Here is a 20,234-nt window from a genome sequence, read left to right as displayed (position 1 = left end):
TTCAGCTGTACGTTCGGCCTCATTTGTTGTGATTTGTTTCAGGGTGTGCCCCCCCATTATGTGTGGATATTGGGACACTCGATTATCTTTTGGGCAGATCGACGGGCAGAGTCACGCTCCTATGGACGGAACCTGGGGATTCCAGCGGATTTAGCGAGGGTTCACTGGATGGGTATTCGGGGGTTTTCCTGGAAGCAAGTTTACCCGGAGTGCGTTGCCCTTAGCAGGTTTGTGTCAGGGGCTATCACCATTCTTATCCACGCGGGGGGTAATGATTTAGGTAGGGTTAGGACCGTGAATTTAGTGCACTCTGTCAAGCATGACCTGGCATTGTTTTTTGAGTATACTTTGATATGGTCTGAGATTGTTCCCCGACCGTGCTGGCAAGCCTAGCCGCATGCCAAGCGCTTAAAAAGGAGCAGACGCAAGTTCAACGTCACCATTTCTAGGTTTGTGCCTCGACTTGGTGGTGTGTCGGCATGACACGTGGAGCTGGAGGGGGACAATCGAAACTAAATGAGGGCGGACAGAGTGCACCTTAATTAAATTGGTTTAGATATTTTTAATTTGGGCCTACAAGCAGGAATAGAAGAGGCGTGTCTGCAGGGGGCGCGATGCCAGAAAATGGGAATTAGAGTCGGATAGTTTTGTGGACTTACATATTCACAGGTCGAAGACGGATCAGGACGGTAGAGGCATGTGGCTCCGGGTGGGTAGTACTGGGGGTGAGTTTTGTCCTGTTCGGGTGTTTCATCGTTATATGGCGGTTAGACCTTCGGTCTCGCTATTGGTACACGCAATTAATTAAATTAAATTGGTTTAGATATTTTTTATTTGGGTCTACAAGTTGTGTTTATTTGGGTCTACAAGTGACGGCTGCAACAAGAAGGCGGGCAGTGACCGCAAGAAGCGGTCACGTGTCCCGTCTGAATCTAAGAGCACGCCGCGGGTCTCGGGCACGCTCTTAAAGAAACAGTGGAAGCCTAAATTGGCAAAAGGCTCCCATTGGCCCCTGTCATGCCACACTCCCCATACACTTACCTTTTGTGGGTGTGGATATGACAGGAGCCAATCACATTAATTTAGAAGGTATTTATACTCACCTTTTTCCCTTAATCCTTGCCCTATCTTGGTTTCTGTTGCAGTTCCCGTTAGCGCTTGTGGTGTTCAGTTGTGTTCCTTCGTATTGACCTTGACTTTGTTTCTGACTACGTTATCTCTATATCCTTATCTGTTCTGTTTGCCGGCTTGCTGTTTACCAGACCCCGGTTAGTCCTCGTTTACGCTGTCTCTTTTGTACCCTTGACCTCGGATCGTTCCTGACTCTGTCTCCTCTCATATACGTCGAGTCCGGCCATTCTAAGGTCCGGTAGACGTATCTCTCCTTTGTGTTGTCTTTTGTTAGGTTGAATCCTGCGAGCAGGGAACAGCAAACCGATCACCAAAGTCAAGGAACTGACACTGCCTTCTGGGAGAGGCAGTGTTTTATACCTGGCTAATGAGGCCATCAGCTACAGGTGTGCTGAAAATGTTGGAACAGCCACAGAATAACGTCCAGCCCCCAGTGCTGGATACAAGGCAAGATACAAACTTCAGGCTGTATGGTGGCTCAGAGGAGAAACAGCAGGCCCAGTACTAAAAGTACCCAGGTTCAAATCCCTTATTGGGCACTTCTGGGGCTACCTTGTCTGGCAGTCTGGATGTTGCGGTGAGAACCGTGACACTATGGCCAGCATCCCGTTGTTCTTCCGGCTGCATTCTCCTCACAGGGCATGCCAGTTCTGGATGAGCATTTGGCTGGTTTGCGTAACACTTGGGAGCAGGTTCAGCGTTCTTTGGTGGATTCCGCTGCTCGCCAGAAGTCTCAGGCTGACAAGCATCGCAGAGCGGCTCCTTCTTATGTTGTGGGCGACAGGGTTTGGCTTTCCACGCGGAATATTCGCCTCTGGGTGCCTTCTATGAAATTGGCTCCCCGCTTCATTGGTCCTTATCGTATTCTGCATAAGGTTAATCCTGTTTCATATGCCTTGGGTCTTCCTAAGAATCTGCGTATTCCTTATGTCTTTCACACCTCATTGTTGAAGCCTTACGTACCCAACCGCTATACCCGCCATACTCCCCCTCCCCCTCCTGTCTATGTGGAGGGTCATGAGGAATTCGAAGTTTCTGCTGTTCTTGACTCTCGTTTCCTTAGGAGTCGACTTCAGTACTTGGTGCATTGGAAGGGCTATGGGCCTGAGGAGCACAGTTGGATTTCAGCTGATGCTGTTCACGCTCCCCGCCTTGTGCGTTCTTTCCATTCTCGTTTTCCTGCCAGACCTGGCCTACCCCCCCCGGAGGGCGTGTCCTCAGGGGGGGCTACTGTAGCGTTACTTACCTTATCCAGGGGCCGGCTGCGGTCCTCTCTTCGAGCCGCGCGTGGTCCTGCTGCTGCACGAGCCGCGCGCGGCTCATCCGACGGCTGCAACAAGAAGGCGGGCAGTGACCGCGAGAAGCGGTCACGTGTCCCGCCTGAATCTAAGAGCGCGCCGCGGGTCTCGGGCGCGCTCTTAAAGAAACAGTGGGAGCCTAAATTGGCAAAAGGCTCCCATTGGCCCCTGTCATGCCACACTCCCCATATACTTACCTTTTGGGGTTGTGGATATGACAGGAGCCAATCACATTAATTTAGAAGGTATTTATACTCACCTTTTTCCCTTAATCCTTGCCCTATCGTGGTTTCTGTTGCAGTTCCCGTTAGCGTTTGTGGTGTTCAGTTGTGTTCCTTCGTATTGACCTTGGCTTTGTTTCTGACTACGTTATCTCTTTATCCTTATCTGTTCTGTTTGCCGGCTTGCTGTTTACTGTGTACCAGACCCCGGCTAGTCCTCATTTACGCTGTCTCTTTTGTACCCTTGACCTCGGATCGTTCCTGACTCTGTCTCCTCTCATATACGTCGAGTCTGGCCATTCTAAGGTCCGGTAGACGTATCTCTCCTCTGTGTTGTCTTTTGTTACGTTGAATCCTGCGAGTTGGGGTATATTTTCGTTACAACAAGCAGGAATAGAACAGGCGCTGTCTGGGGGGGGCGTGCGATGCCAGAAAATGGGAATTAGGGCCGGCATCGCGGTGGCGGAGTTCCTGGCCAGTGCAAGTAATTCACAAGAGAAGGCTTTTGGGGAGTCGCAGCCTGCTAGGGCTGATGGCAGAAGGCAGGCTGTACGAACTCTGGAAATACACGGTTTTATCTGTCTGTTGGGTAGTCACCCCAACAGCTGACAGGCGGTGATAATGCTGACGGTGTTTAAAAGTTGAATCAATAAAGCTGTGGCCGTTGCCCTTATCCAATACTCAGGCATCATGTCATTACTGGGGGTATCGGGTAGGTTATCTGGTCAGCAGTCATGTATGTTCCATGATGTAGACACAGCTCTCTGACTGAAGCACTGACAGAGTCACCACCGATACCCGACTCAGATTAAGGTGATACAATGTACCTGCGTGATATAGATGCTGTGCTGCGCATGTATCTATCGCACACCAAGGATATATGGTACTGGCGGTGGGAACCTGGTGTTATAAAGGTCAATAAAGAGAGAATTACAGGGAATTTCCAACGCTAGGCAGAAGTAGTGCGGCTGAATGGGTGACTGTTTCCAACTCGGCTACTTTGGCCTTAGTTTGACATTCCCTGTAATCTGCACTGTGACAAGTGGGCGGGGATTAATAATGTGGGTTGGACCCAGAGGGCGGGGCTTTGCGGCAGTGGGTGTGGCCATTCTCACTGTAGTAACTGATGGCTGTACTGTAATCTGCACTGTGACAAGTGGGCGGGGATTAATAATGTGGGTTGGACCCAGAGGGCGGGGCTTTGCGGCAGTGGGTGTGGCCATTCTCACTGTAGTAACTGATGGCTGTGTATTTCAGATGTTGGGAACGCCCCCCGGGGGGCACTGCAGGGATAGCATGGCTGGTGATTTATAATTATTTATAGAGTTTGTAATTAAACAATGGAGATGAGGATTTACCCTGTGAGCCCCAGAGGGTCTGGCTGGCGTGGAAGGTGAATGGGTTAATGCCATGGAGACTGCTTGTTGCCATGGTAACAGCCGGCCTGTACACAGGGAGAGTCACGTGGTTCTGGGAGTGACGTGTCGGCGCCGTGACGTCACGCGGGGGGAGGGGCGAACGGGCGGCTCAGTATCGGCCTCTTCACCTCCGGCAGACAGCTCCCTCACTACCCGCTACACAAAGCGACATCACCGGGGAGACCGCGGGACCCGGAGCCAGGGAACTGCACTCACAGGTCGGTAACCGTGGGGAGAGAGAGCAGCCACAGACCGTGAGCCCTCACCTCCCCCCTCCAAACACACAGTGAGCCAGAGACCCCCCCCCCCAAACACACAGTGAGCCAGAGACCCCCCCCCCCCCAAACACACAGTGAGCCAGCCCCCCCAAACACACAGTGAGCCAGAGACCCCCCCCCCAAACACACAGTGAGCCAGAGACCCCCCCCCCAAACACACAGTGAGCCAGAGACCCCCCCCCAAACACACAGTGAGCCAGAGACCCCCCCCCAAACACACAGTGAGCCAGAGACCCCCCCAAACACACAGTGAGCCAGAGACCCCCCCAAACACACAGTGAGCCAGCCCCCCCCCAAACACACAGTGAGCCAGCCCCCCCCCAAACACACAGTGAGCCAGCCCCCCCCCAAACACACAGTGAGCCAGCCCCCCCCCAAACACACAGTGAGCCAGCCCCCCCCAAACACACAGTGGGCCAGCCCCCCCCAAACACACAGTGAGCCAGCCCCCCCCAAACACACAGTGAGCCAGCCCCCCCCAAACACACAGTGAGCCAGCCCCCCCCAAACACACAGTGAGCCAACCCCCCCCCAAACACACAGTGAGCCAGCCCCCCCCAAACACACAGTGAGCCAGCCCCCCCCAAACACACAGTGAGCCAGCCCCCCCCCAAACACACAGTGAGCCAGCCCCCCCCCCCCAAACACACAGTGAGCCAGCCCCCCCCCCAAACACACAGTGAGCCAGCCCCCCCCCCAAACACACAGTGAGCCAGCCCCCCCCCAAACACACAGTGAGCCAGCCCCCCCCAAACACACAGTGAGCCAGCCCCCCCCAAACACACAGTGAGCCAGCCCCCCCCAAACACACAGTGAGCCAGCCCCCCCCCAAACACACAGTGAGCCAGCCCCCCCCCCAAACACACAGTGAGCCAGCCCCCCCCCCAAACACACAGTGAGCCAGCCCCCCCCCAAACACACAGTGAGCCAGCCCCCCCCAAACACACAGTGAGCCAGCCCCCCCCAAACACACAGTGAGCCAGCCCCCCCCAAACACACAGTGAGCCAGCCCCCCCCAAACACACAGTGAGCCGGAGACCCCCACCCCCAAACACACAGTGAGCCGGAGACCCCCACCCCCAAACACACAGTGAGCCGGAGACCCCCACCCCCAAACACACAGTGAGCCGGAGACCCCCACCCCCAAACACACAGTGAGCCGGAGACCCCCACCCCCAAACACACAGTGAGCCGGAGACCCCCACCCCCAAACACACAGTGAGCCGGAGACCCCCACCCCCAAACACACAGTGAGCCGGAGACCCCCACCCCCAAACACACAGTGAGCCGGAGACCCCCACCCCCAAACACACAGTGAGCCGGAGACCCCCACCCCCAAACACACAGTGAGCCGGAGACCCCCACCCCCAAACACACAGTGAGCCGGAGACCCCCACCCCCAAACACACAGTGAGCCGGAGACCCCCACCCCCAAACACACAGTGAGCCGGAGACCCCCACCCCCAAACACACAGTGAGCCGGAGACCCCCACCCCCAAACACACAGTGAGCCGGAGACCCCCACCCCCAAACACACAGTGAGCCGGAGACCCCCACCCCCAAACACACAGTGAGCCGGAGACCCCCACCCCCAAACACACAGTGAGCCGGAGACCCCCACCCCCAAACACACAGTGAGCCGGAGACCCCCACCCCCAAACACACAGTGAGCCGGAGACCCCCACCCCCAAACACACAGTGAGCCGGAGACCCCCACCCCCAAACACACAGTGAGCCGGAGACCCCCACCCCCAAACACACAGTGAGCCGGAGACCCCCACCCCCAAACACACAGTGAGCCGGAGACCCCCACCCCCAAACACACAGTGAGCCGGAGACCCCCACCCCCAAACACACAGTGAGCCGGAGACCCCCACCCCCAAACACACAGTGAGCCGGAGACCCCCACCCCCAAACACACAGTGAGCCGGAGACCCCCACCCCCAAACACACAGTGAGCCGGAGACCCCCACCCCCAAACACACAGTGAGCCGGAGACCCCCACCCCCAAACACACAGTGAGCCGGAGACCCCCACCCCCAAACACACAGTGAGCCGGAGACCCCCACCCCCAAACACACAGTGAGCCGGAGACCCCCACCCCCAAACACACAGTGAGCCGGAGACCCCCACCCCCAAACACACAGTGAGCCGGAGACCCCCACCCCCAAACACACAGTGAGCCGGAGACCCCCACCCCCAAACACACAGTGAGCCGGAGACCCCCACCCCCAAACACACAGTGAGCCGGAGACCCCCACCCCCAAACACACAGTGAGCCGGAGACCCCCCCCCACCCCCAAACACACAGTGAGCCGGAGACCCCCCCCCACCCCCAAACACACAGTGAGCCGGAGACCCCCCCCCACCCCCAAACACACAGTGAGCCGGAGACCCCCCCCCCCCCCAAACACACAGTGAGCCGGAGACCCCCCCCCACCCCCAAACACACAGTGAGCCGGAGACCCCCCCCCACCCCCAAACACACAGTGAGCCGGAGACCCCCACCCCCAAACACACAGTGAGCCGGAGACCCCCCCCCACCCCCAAACACACAGTGAGCCGGAGACCCCCACCCCCAAACACACAGTGAGCCGGAGACCCCCACCCCCAAACACACAGTGAGCCGGAGACCCCCACCCCCAAACACACAGTGAGCCGGAGACCCCCACCCCCAAACACACAGTGAGCCGGAGACCCCCACCCCCAAACACACAGTGAGCCGGAGACCCCCACCCCCAAACACACAGTGAGCCGGAGACCCCCACCCCCAAACACACAGTGAGCCGGAGACCCCCACCCCCAAACACACAGTGAGCCGGAGACCCCCACCCCCAAACACACAGTGAGCCGGAGACCCCCACCCCCAAACACACAGTGAGCCGGAGACCCCCACCCCCAAACACACAGTGAGCCGGAGACCCCCACCCCCAAACACACAGTGAGCCGGAGACCCCCACCCCCAAACACACAGTGAGCCGGAGACCCCCACCCCCAAACACACAGTGAGCCGGAGACCCCCACCCCCAAACACACAGTGAGCCGGAGACCCCCACCCCCAAACACACAGTGAGCCGGAGACCCCCCCCCCCCCCAAACACACAGTGAGCCGGAGACCCCCCCCCCCCCAAACACACAGTGAGCCGGAGACCCCCCCCCCCCAAACACACAGTGAGCCGGAGACCCCCCCCCCCCCCAAACACACAGTGAGCCGGAGACCCCCCCCCCCCCCAAACACACAGTGAGCCGGAGACCCCCCCCCCCCCCCCAAACACACAGTGAGCCGGAGACCCCCCCCCCCCAAACACACAGTGAGCCGGAGACCCCCCCCCCCCCAAACACACAGTGAGCCGGAGACCCCCCCCCCCCCCCCAAACACACAGTGAGCCGGAGACCCCCCCCCCCCCAAACACACAGTGAGCCGGAGACCCCCCACAAACACACAATGAGCCAGGGATCCCCTCGCAAATACACAGTGAGTCCGAGATCTCTTGGGACACACCACCTAACACACGGATATTGAGCCTGGGACCCCTCAAACTCACTGAGCATGAGACTCCCCTCATGAAAAAAAACATGCAAACTGAACCTTATACTTCAACCTCCCCCAAAGCCTGAGACCACCAGGGACTCTCCCTGCCCCCACCAATGGAGCCTGCTATCACCATGAACTCACTGTACAACACATACACTCTGAGGCTGACACATCCAGAGTCACCCCCATGCACACACTGAACATAAAACATCCAGAGACAACCCCATCCATGCAATCTCCAATGACCACACACAGTATGAGATCTTCAGGGACATATACACACACTGAGTGTGAACAGGGTCTCTCTTATATTGGCAGAAACATCAACATGCTCATGCAGTGCATACAGAAACCCAAACGCCTACCTAGTCAGTGAGAGGTGCACCCTAGAAGGAGTAGGGCAGTGAAATCACTTTTGAAAGGTGTCCAGAGGCTCCTGGCTGTTAACCCCTTAAGGACACATGACGTGTGAGACACGTCATGATTCCCTTTTATTCCAAAAGTTTGGTCCTTAAGGGGTTAAAAGGGGACATTGCGAGTTAAGGAAATGTAGGAATAGACAATGTCTAAGGTGATAAAACCATAAAAGTGATATGTCTCACAGTATGCACAGGTAATTGTAAGGTGGCTAGTGGCCACATAGATACGAACACGTGTGACAGTACCCAGCTTGAGTGAGTGAATAAACAAGTAACATGTTTGCTTATTAATATGTCACTAACCCCAGGAAGTCCATAGATGCAGTTAGATCAGAGAGCTGGTTTGTCATTAAGGACAGCTATTCAGGGGACAGTGCATTATCCGTGGGGAGGGGCTCAGATAGACAGGTGTACACAGGGAGCAATAAATAGACACAGGGGGTTGCTGGCAGACATAAGTCCCTCTAATTATTCTGCATTTACAGGTTCCATCTCCCATCAATGACTGTTTAATCTTGCTCAGACTGAACAACCTGGTCTGACCCCTTCCACCACCAGACACTGCCACAGGCTGACACCCACTGCTTAAATGCGGTACGGACCCAAAATGATGCCGGTAAGCTCCCCTTTATTATCTATTGTCACTGTATGTTCAGTGGATTTAATAACTGCTGTACTCTACCGTTCATAAAGTTATAGTTAAGGCTTCTATGATGTTACCAGCATTTCATCATTTCATTGATTCTAGGTCTTGACTTGCCTGGTTCACTCATAATACCCATAATACATAATACCTACAGGCAGAATTTGTAGTCAGCACAAATATCCTCATTTATGTGAGAATTGTACATTTTTATTTGTTTTTTTATTTTGTTTTTAAAAAAATGTTTGTTTTTTTTGGATTGTCTTTAAAAGGTTAAAATGTACACACTGTGTAACAGTTCGCATGACAGAAATTCCATCTGCTGAGGGGGAAATGGGGTTTTTAAATACCAACCTGTGTCACAGCCTAAAAAGTTTAGTTGTTAGGCTTTTTTTCCCCCCTTCTTCCTCCAGTGTTTTGATAATTGTGTAACATTACATTTTGTTCTTTCCTTTAGTTACCCAGCCATTTAGTCTGTTTGGCTACTCTGTAAATGGTTAATGATTAGCTGGTTTCTTTACTAGCCATAACAAATCCAGTTGTATTTTGCTTGCCTGTTTTAGAATCTTTTCATGATTACAGATTACCGATTTAACAAGCGTTCTGATTTTACATTTACATGGGCCGTTTTTAGTGATGACTTTGGCTCTTGAGTGCCAGAGTGAACAGTCCACTTGTGTTTGAAGGGTTAAATGTGAGAGGCCAGTCTGCTCCCAGGTAATGTGAACCTGGTGTTCTGTGTCCCTCCAGGCACTTGCTGTAATAATCCGGAGCAGCAGAGATGTCTGTTAAACAAACTTGAACGCCCTTTGTGTTCTGGTTCTCTGATTATTTCGGATATTTCTCTGCTGGTGGAATCACATTCCTGAATAATGATTCACTGCTGATAAACTTGGATAAATACTACATTCCTGACTAATATTTCCAGCCTCTGGGTCTGCTACCTGCTGCTGTCATGTGTTCCTGGCGCAGGGTATTTCTGTCGAGTGCTGTCATAGGGTGGGGATTAGCGATTTATACAATGTGGGGCCAAACTGTGATGTCATTTAACAGAGGTTTTTAAGCCAACTCTGTGCATAATATGCCGAAAGACTCTGTGCTCAGTAATTGTTTAAAGCAAAAGGTTTTCTGATTCCAAACTTAACGTTTGCTTCTGACATCTACTCTTTTGTCTAAATGTTTGCGTGCCACCCCTACCCCCATTGTGTACAACTTAATTGAAATGACTTATTTTCAAGTTCATAAAATTACTCCAATTTGCCCCAAAATACTTATACATTCTTGACTGCGGCTTTCCAAAGAATTCGTACGAAATTTACTTTTTAGACCACTGTTAAGAGGGGCAGGGCTGAAGGCCATGAATTATACAAAATAATTCAGTATTGGCTTGATTTCATCCCGTAACCCATTACTGTTAAGGACAATCGTACAGTGTCCGATACAACAGGTAAATGATGGTCACTCTAACTGTTGTGGCTGAGTATCAATGCTTGCTTCTGTCTGAAGGCTGTTATTGGCAATTTGGAGATCAAATAAGTGCTAATTGTATCATAGATAATAAAGTGTTTCTCTAATTCAGGTGTTAAATGACTTGTCAGAGGTCGGTATTACATTGTATCTTAATTGGTTTGGACCAGTAGGTGGTTCGTTAAGGTTTTAGATGATTTTATTACTGCAATATCCAGGTGTAAAATAGTCATTTGTTAAATCTATGGTAGGGATTGATAAACATGTTAGTTCCTGGGTTCTCACTTTCTTGAAATGGATCCTGACTGCCATTGTATGGAAATCTACTTCTGATAACTCTGTTTAAGCAGAACAAATTAGCAGAACAAAGGCCCTTTCAAATGAATGCTGCTAAATCCTGAAAGGTCTGTTCTTTGCTAAATCCTGCTGAAAGGGAGATCTTCCATCTGAAATTGCCATTGTTTAGAATTGTTTCTCTTTTCAGAGTGTGGGGACATTGTGTTTGTTATTTTACCCCTGGAGTCTTTTCCAATGAGATTTTAAAACTTCCTCGTTATGTTGTCTGATACATAGTGACATAAAGCATCTAAGATTTTACTTCTTTAGCCGGAGCTAAAAAGTAAAAGGTGCAAAACAGACCTAACAATAAAATTATTTTGCAAAATTGTAGCCTTGCCCCGAGTTGGCACAGAATAAAAGAAGGTAGCTCCCCAGAACATGAAACCTTTAAACCATAATCTCTGGATCCTGTGTAACTGTGCTATCTAAACTAAATGTAGAATCCTTCATTCACTGGACATACATTAGGATTACAAGGCTTTCAGTTATGTATTTTATATCTTCTGCTAGCAAGATTGATCTCAAATATTTCTTTATATTAAATACCTTGCATTGTGGAAGTCCATAAGGTGTACCCCAAAATCTTGCAGCAGGGATCATGGTCTGTTTTAACAGAAGGAACCAGGTATTACACACAGATAAAATGTGCTCGTGTTCATTCTGGTCTGTGATGGGATATGTTGCAAACACCGATGATGTTTAACTTCGGTCCTTTAGATTGCAAGCTCTTAGCCCACTCTTCCCGTCATACGTGCTTTGTTAGAAATAAACGTTTGTCTTGTGTACCTGTTGTACAACACTACTGAATATGTTGGTGCTATATAAATAATTGTTTGTTAAAGAATTAGATTTCAGTTGATGCTCAGCCAATTTATTTCCCCTATACATTGTGAGAGACAAATCCACTTTTCTTGCTTGTTTTGTTCACACTGGGGGTTGTCTTTACTGCATTACAGCCAAGGTCTTTGGTAGCAGTGAATGTGTTCGCCCTAATCACCAATGATCAATGTGACATGATTGTCAGGATCTGTATAATGTGGGTGAAAAATGAATTTTAGTGCGTGTTAGAAGTGTGTTTTTATTTTATTTAGCACAAAGCATCTGTATTATGAGTTTACTGGGGGAGGCCTGGAAACACATTGATATACAATACCCATGTGTACCAAAATGTATGTTAAATTCCAAAAATATAAAAAGATGAAAAATTAGAATGTTCGTTTTCATGTTTGTTTTTTTTTTGTTTCCCCCCCCCCCTTCCAAAAGAAATGTGCATATTATATATTATTGTCTACAAGTTGCTGCCCAGTCAATTCTGAAATAATGAGAAGCTTACTTCCAAAACACATTACTATGTAAACCGCCCTATCCTTTTGAGCTGGGCTCTCACCAACTCTTGAACGTATGTTGTTGAATTAGCTTGGATGCAGCACTGCGGGACATGTAGACATTTTATAAACATTAACAATTGCCAGTGTATTCAGAACAGTATATTTCAGGGTTTTTTTTTTATTTGTGAACTCTGCTCGAATCTTACAAATGTATTTACTTTGCTTTATGAAGATGTAATATTTATCCTTTGCAATGCTGAACATTTTAAATTTTTGTCTAGTTTTTTCCTGGTGTAACCCTCGAGAGAGGTGTAGAATGTCTCTAGCAATGTGTATTGATACACAGTGTATCTAGCCCTCCGGCTGTCAGCCGTGTTAGACATTTTCCCCAGAGCATGAGCCGCTTGCAGTGTTTGTACAGTAAGTATCTTGAAAGAAGCAGATTAAGTATACTGTAACAGGAGATGTGTTGTGGTTTCAGGAATATCCTTATCTCCGGACCACTGTGGTATCCAGTCTTGTTCTGTTTTCTCTCTCCATTATCTGATCCCATTGTGTTTAAAGCAAATTCTTGCTCAGCCAGAGCCCCTAAGCTAATTAATCACACCCCTTCTCCCTAACCAACCGTATCAAAGTGAATTTAGTGAATGTCAACTACTCCACAACAATAGCTGCAGTTTTAAAGGTTTTGCATAATGTCTTTATTAAGATGGGTTTTAAAGGAAATGCCTCACCGGGAAGTTTAAAAACAAAACAAAACAATGGCTGCCAGAAAACAGACAACCAGGTGTATTTTATTTTATTTTAGTCTTTGGATATTTAAATGCACAGTTTTGAAGGCACAATGTGTGTTTGCAGCTACTGCTCCTGCCACCAATTAAATGCTTCTCATAGAGGCTTGATTTTATTTTCCCTACGAAAATGAAATCGGGATATAAAAAATCCTACAACATTTCCCCCGAAGAATCGGGCCTTAGTGGTGTGTCCTGCAGGTAAGCAGAATCCATGAATGATAAGGCCAGCGAATGGCTGTGTTTGGCCAGTCTAACAGCAATGCAGCCGAAAATGTATTACAGTTAGATTTACGGGAAACTAAATAGCTTCACGTGCAGCATGCAATGTTTCTACTTGGATAAATGATTGCATGTTCTAAAGTCTTTATTCCCAGAGGTGCAGACATAGGCAGTTAGTTTTCCATCCACAAAAGAGACAATTCTAGTCTTCATTCGATTTACAAGAATGTTGTGTTGGGAAATGCCTCTGCTGTAAATGTGAGTTACTTAGATCCAGGTGTTAGCCTAAAATATTTTAGTTGTATGTATGTATGTATGTCTTGGTGGGAAACCACGTACATTTTATAATTTCTTTTAAACGCTTTAGAAAATGGCAGTGAAATTAGCTATATACTCTATTTAATTTACTTTATTTTACTTCTAATAGCATGATGTTTAACAGTTGCTGACCGTAAACATGGTTTAAATGTATTTGCTTCCATTTGCCCAGTATTTGGAGAGTTGTCATTTACCAGGCGCTTTGTATGTAGTTTGTGCAAAGGTTTTAGACCTGCTATTGAGACACTATGACATCGAATGATTCCATTTAGACCACCCCTAGTCTTAGACTTTGGGACATCCAGAAAACTTGCCATTGTTTCATGCATCATGGAGCAAATCCAAAGATCTGAGAGCCACGGCTACTAGAAATGTTTGCTAATAGATGTGGCTATTTAGAGGATCCTAAAAATATATTTGTTTCCTGTTGTGTGGCTTTCAGATTGTAGATTCTGTTTGTTGAATAGGAAATAAAAGCTCTTAGCTGGCATGCATGAATAACTTGGGATTCCCTGGTACAATAGTGATGCTTTATCTTAACCGGAAATGCTGAGTTAATTATTGGACTCTTTCAACATGGCTTTAATAATGTCCATTTTTATTTTCTATATATATTTTTTTTCATTGGAACGGTTAAAATTAGTGCCTCTCCCTCTCCCGAAACATAAGTTTCCCTTTACAATACATGTCATTTTTGTAACAGATCCCCCTATATTCCGACTGAGTATATCCGTTTATAAGTCTCCCGAATCCCAAGCGCTGCAGTGATTACAGCTCCCAAGTACCCAAATATCAGCTTTGACTTGATGATGGGTAAAACAAGTCTATTTGGTTCAAGTATTCCTGCTCCAACTCACACTCTATGGTTACCAGGTGGGTGAGGTCTCGTCCCAGCTCAATAGCTCCTGGGAACAGCAGCATCTTTTGCCGGTAACCATAAATAGCCCAGAACTGCGACTCCTCCGGACTATCACAGTCATCGTCCTCAAAGGTCTTCCACAACAGGCTGGGGCCATTGTAGCCCTCTTCTTCTGGCTGAATGCCCTCTGCCAACCAAGTTTCTCGCTACCACCATAGCGCCCGCTACGAGTCGTCCAGCATCATCTCTCTCTTGACCAGGAACTCAAGGTGCCTTACCCACTGCTTCAAAGGTTGCTTTCCCAGGATCACCATCCGTTGGGTCACTTGTGTTTGCCAGTGGTGCGCTGTACTTTGAAGCTTCTTTTTAGTTCCATGCGATCGACGCCCAAACACAGTTACCTGCATTCCCACGAACAAGATGGCCACCAACACAGTTCCCACGTGTTCGTGCATTTGAACGGCGGCCACCCATCCGCACAATTAGAACACACGATAATTGAAGTGTCAGGAGAGGTTGCCAAGCCCAGAGGTGGTCTGCAGTTCGTGAGTTTGTTTGTTTGGTTTCCGAACAGTACAAATAAATACCACAACCAAGTCTTTTTACCAGCCTTTTTCTATAGCCCATAGTCAGTGGACAGGAGGCTAGCCTTCATATTCCTCCAGGAGCCCGTGGCAAACATCCAGGCAAGGGGGCTTTTGTCACAATCTTGTTATTGTTTTTTTCCCACCTCTCATATAGGGCCTTTTTATCTGGAGCTATGGGATGTGTTTCTCCTTCTATCGCTTAAGAGAATTCTATAAAGTTCATTTTTTTTGATATGTTCTAAAATATAAATACATGTTACTTTGCAAAGTAGCATTGGTCATTTTCCTTCTAATATACTCGGTGAGGAAGCCAATTCGGAATCTATTGGTAACCAAAAGCTGTAATTCCTTCCTATTTAGATTTTAAATTAAACCTCCACGTAGGCCCCAGGTAAGATGTTCTTCTTACAAGTAACAGAATAAACTAATGTCCCAATTAAAGCTTGCTTAAAATGGTCACTTCACCTAAAAATTTATCTGTATTTGATTAACAATATTTTTACCATGTGAACGTTAAAGAGCTATGGTAACCATTTCTGAGGTGGTCCGTCCTTCCTCCCCCTCAAACCTCTTCTCTTGAACCCTTTGCACAGAATTAACATTAGAAAGCTTGGAACTTTGTTCTGAGCCGGCTGATGCTGCCAGAGGTGGAGTTTACAAGTCTGCCAGCGAAGGGGTTAATCTAATCATGTGCAGTATTTAAAAGCACCACGACCACTTCAAATCACTAAAAAATAATAATCAAATAAAAGAAAACTTTATAGTTGGTAAAAATGGAAGATATGACCACTTTTATTGTGAAGGTGGCCATCTTGGCAGTACATGATACTTTTTAAATGAGTACCTCTTTCCATATATTTTCTTTTCACTTTAACTGTGGAAAGACAATTCTTAAATATATAAAACCTAAAAAAAAAACTGCTTGTAGATTATGCCAACGGCCAGCTGCAAGTTGAGTTTTCTTGAGTCCAATGACTCAGTATGCCCAAGGAAAATTAACGGAAGTGCAGGTTATTTGCAGGTAAATTTCATTTTTTTTTTTAATTTACGGTATTTATTTTTTTTATATATATTTTTTAAATTCTTTATTTTTGCTCTGTTGGTCATCCACATACATAAGATATACAATCCGAGAACCCAGTACACAATGAGCAAATAAGATATTGTCATTTTACATAATGTAAATAAACCTCCTGTCATGACACTGTTTCTATACATAGTAACTGATATGTATAGTGTATGGGCTCCAATCCTGAAGATGTCCCCCCGATGTTTAATAATAGAGTAAAATACAACAATAGTAACATTGAGAAAGAACAAGTCTCGATGCCTAGCTTAAAAATACCAGTGAGCAGGAAAGCAATAGCAAAGCACATGGTGTCCCCTCCATATCATCCTCAATATTTTCCTCCCGTTAGTTGATAACATGGAGAGTATAAACCCACTATTGTTGTAGGCCCCACTTAAAAGAGCACTATAGTGCCATGAAAGCAAGCCTGTTTTTGTTTTCCTGGCACTATAGGGCTATTAGGTCATTGAGCTGAAGTGGTCTGGGTGCCTATAGTGGTCCTTTAATAACTGTCCGGCACCACAGACAGAAAGAGGAAGAAATGAGTCAGAAGACAGATATGGAAGGGTGGGGGGTGGGGGTGGGGGGGGGGGTGACGCTGCAGATGGCCCAAGAAGTGGGGCGGGACGGCTCGGACAAGAGAGCCCCAAAATTGCCTATAGGCAAACTCTCCACAAAGAGATCAAGGATGCAATACATTTCTAATGAGAGACTGTTTAATGTTGGTAAAATCAATCTACTAAGACTTCTTAGAGTAGTAATATATTTGTTTTCCTCTTTGTCGGGGAACACTGTGTTGCCAAATCCATGTGGACTGTACACTGACTGGAAAACTTAAAACAATGCCTTTTCTGTAAGGTACAATGAAAAGGATAGAATCTGCTGCTTTTACGGCTGTACAAACAATATATATTTTTTGTCCCCATTCTTTGTTTCCTTATTCATTACAACTAACTTACATCATTACTTGTTAACGGGCGCCAAGTGGGTTTAACTCTTTGAGATGCACGAGGTTAAAAAAAAAAAAAAAAAGTGATTCTTCGAGCAAAAGTGTTGGTTACTGCGTGGTATTTATGTGAGTTTTACCTCTGGCAGCATCATTAAATAAATACCTCCTATATATGCAGCGTTGCACACCGAAACGGTGCAAATACAGACTCCTTCAAGTCACTGGAGTATCCCTTTAAGATACAAATCTGTATCACAGGCATGGTTATTTAAAACCAGCATTGTCTTTTTTTAGGTTGTGGAAACAAAATTACAGACTTTGCATGCAGGCATCCTTGGAATAGATTTATTAAAGTGTTTTTTATTTTTATTTTTCTAAAGTGTTGACAGCAACCATGGGAACATTTACATTATTTGCACCATTTTTTAACATCGAGTTTGTATTTGTTCCTGCATTGTGTAACGCTCCCCAGAATTTCATTTATTTATCCGTGGCCAAAATATTATGCAATGGTTTACTCTTTTACAATGCGGATATAAAACGGCAGGAAATTAAAAACACAGCCATGGTGACCGGACCAAGAGTTGAAGACCAGCTCAGCAGGTTCAGTCATTGAATTGTCTATTTGGAAGCCGCACAGCAGTAGCCTTTTGCTTTTAAAAAAAAATCCACTTTACACCTAATTATTTTTATATCTTATTTTGACTTACTGCTTCTTTAAGGGTGTATAAGTTTTTCCTGATGTCATGTGTGCAGCTGTTTGCACCCATATAACAGGGGAAACCAGTTTTTTTTTTTAATCTGCTCCAATTGTATAGCACACATTGGCTTTATGATGACAGACTGACCTGATTTTTAAAGGGAAGTTCCTTCAATCTAATTTATTAGTTTCTAGAACTATATACGTCACAATCTTTTACAGATTCGTTTGGTGTGAATTTCCATGTTTTTTTTATTTATATATTCATATTTTATTAGACTGATGATAATTGTTCTCCTCTGGGCTAGTACTTGCCTCCTGACCAGTAAATAAATGTGATGTGTTAGGCGAGGATGTCACTGGGGTAAAAATCTCGCTGTACTCCAATTTGGTGTGTGTTCCTGAATTGTCTGCCGTTTTACACATTATGTAATAATTTCCTAATCGTTCTGATACAAAGTCTGTAATAGTGTTTTGTAGAGTGATTTGGAATTTGATTTGTTACTGCATGCCTTGCATCACTTCAGATTGGGAGCAGGGTACATGACCTACTGTTAACCATTTATTTAACTGATAAGACAACACATTTTATTCCAAATTACCAATACACAGTGTGCTATTTCTATAGATCTCCGCACTGTCATACAGCGTCTATTGCTGTGTTGCATTGATTAACACTCCTTACCCCACCACACTAGGTATTAAGGCTGTGGTTCGAGATATGCTTGTACATAATGTGTTACTATGAGTTTCACTGTTGTGTTGCAGCTGTATATACTGTGCGTGAATATAGCAAAGCAAGTCCTACTCATACACACGTAACACGTCCTGGACAGAAACCAGCATTTTTTCCAAAGCTGTAGTTTGAGACACAATGCAAAATTGAAGGTAATAGGCAAAGATGTATGCATTGGTGCAATTCAGTGTTTGTCCGTTGAAGTGATTGCAAACTATGGACAATGGGTATTTTCCTCCTATTATTGCACTAAAGGAATACTTCCCATAGATTGTAGACCTGTTTAACTAGGGCTCTCCCATCGTTATGATCATGTTAGTGACGTCTGTTTTTATTGAATTTGCTTGCGTGTCTTGTTCTTCCAATGTACAGCGCTGCTGAATATGTTGGTGCTTAATACACAATTATATGATCAGTAGGGATTATATACTTTCCAAGTGCTACTTTTGAGCCTTGCTTTTGCAAAGCCCAGACAAATTTGCATCCGGCAGGTACCCAGTGAATCCAATATTAGGAGTAATCACTTTCTGATCTGGGTGTAGTAGACATTACATATTACATCCCCCTGGTGTTAAAGGAGATGATTCACTTGTTGTTTACAGAACATGTGTGGGATTATAAATTGTTAAATCTCTTTTGATTTGACACATTAAGACTGTGATAAAGGAGGCGGCTTAGCTATGATCCACACACCTAAATCCAAACCTGGTCCCTACATATGCATTAAACATTAACTCTTTAGGTGCTCTGCTGCACCCACAATCACCATATGGCTTTTTTTGTTTTTGTAGAAATTATCAATTTTTAATCTCCTGATCGTTTCAAAAGAGGTGTAGGGCAAGTCACTGGTTTTAAATGGACCGTTTTACATTAGCAAGAATTACAATGTTTACACACCTCACTACTTATCCTCAATCCTATTGGCAAATCAAACGTAGTTTTAAAAAAAAAAATCTTAACGCACGTTAACCTTTTTTGCTATAATCTAAATTCTAGAACATTGTGCTTCTGCCAATATATAAACAAACCCAACGTGTATAGCTAACTGAGAGGACCAGAAAGGCTTGTATCCTGTGTGTCATGAAGTTATCACTTCTTCCAGTCACTGCCCTTAAAACCACACAATGCGCTCATCTGTTTGTTTTTCCTGTGTGGATTTTGCTTTAGTCAGATTTGTGGACAGAATATGTTTGGAAAACCTGTTCCTGAAAGCTGCTATTCTGAATACTTCAAAGCATTATATTTAGTTTAAAAATATATATGAATTGTTCACCCATTTCCCTGGATTTACAGGAGTATAGGACAAAAAAAGACCATAATGGGATGTGGAGGGGATGGATAAAGTTTAATATTCTAGGCTAGAAATAGGCCAGAATATAGAGGGCATGAATGAACTCTTCTGTTGGATAGAACGATAGAGAATAAATCCTGCGCAGACAAAGGAACACGTAACAGACTCTTCGCAGAGTACGTGCACTTTTACACGAAACCTCAATCCGGTAACTGACATTTATCTCCATATAACTAATCCCAGTTCCAACATTCAGATACTCTTTCCATTACCTGGTCAGTGCAAACTTCCATGTTTTTATTTTATTTATACATTAATGGGGCACTCCAGACTCTTAAAGCACATTGGCTTGCTAAAAAACTGTGTGTGAAGAACGTGTCCTATTTTTTTCATTTTGCAAAAAGTGCAGATTTCAATAGAAATTGACATGTTCCTAAATGAACCTGGTTACACCCCCGGGCTTTCAATCAGACATCAGAGCCTGTTACTTCCTTGTTTGGTTAGCTTAGGCCTTACACAAACTAAATTCAAGAGGCAGCAATTGCTCAGGGCACCTACCTTGTAAAGACTTATCATTGAACTGCATTGGGGACAGCTACAGAAAGTCTGGGCAGGGTTAGAACGCAAGGGTTTGT

The 20,234-nt window shown here is 46.3% G+C and overlaps 1 protein-coding gene across 2 annotated transcripts in view; it reads left to right on the top strand.

Moving 5' to 3' along the window:
* Positions 1-4,157: 4,157 nt before the first annotated feature.
* Positions 4,158-20,234, top strand: part of TP53BP2 (tumor protein p53 binding protein 2) — a 39,300-nt gene continuing 23,223 nt past the window's right edge. For both annotated transcript variants that reach the window (XM_063444046.1, XM_063444045.1), the window contains exons 1-2: positions 4,158-4,286; positions 8,786-8,916. In XM_063444046.1, the coding sequence (XP_063300116.1) occupies positions 8,890-8,916 (27 nt within the window). In that variant the 5' untranslated portion in view covers positions 4,158-4,286; positions 8,786-8,889. The remainder of the gene's footprint in view (positions 4,287-8,785; positions 8,917-20,234) is intronic.

Source organism: Pelobates fuscus, chromosome 2 (assembly GCF_036172605.1).
Source record: "Pelobates fuscus isolate aPelFus1 chromosome 2, aPelFus1.pri, whole genome shotgun sequence".
NCBI lineage: Eukaryota > Metazoa > Chordata > Amphibia > Anura > Pelobatidae > Pelobates > Pelobates fuscus.
This window is presented reverse-complemented; position numbering and strand designations above follow the sequence as displayed.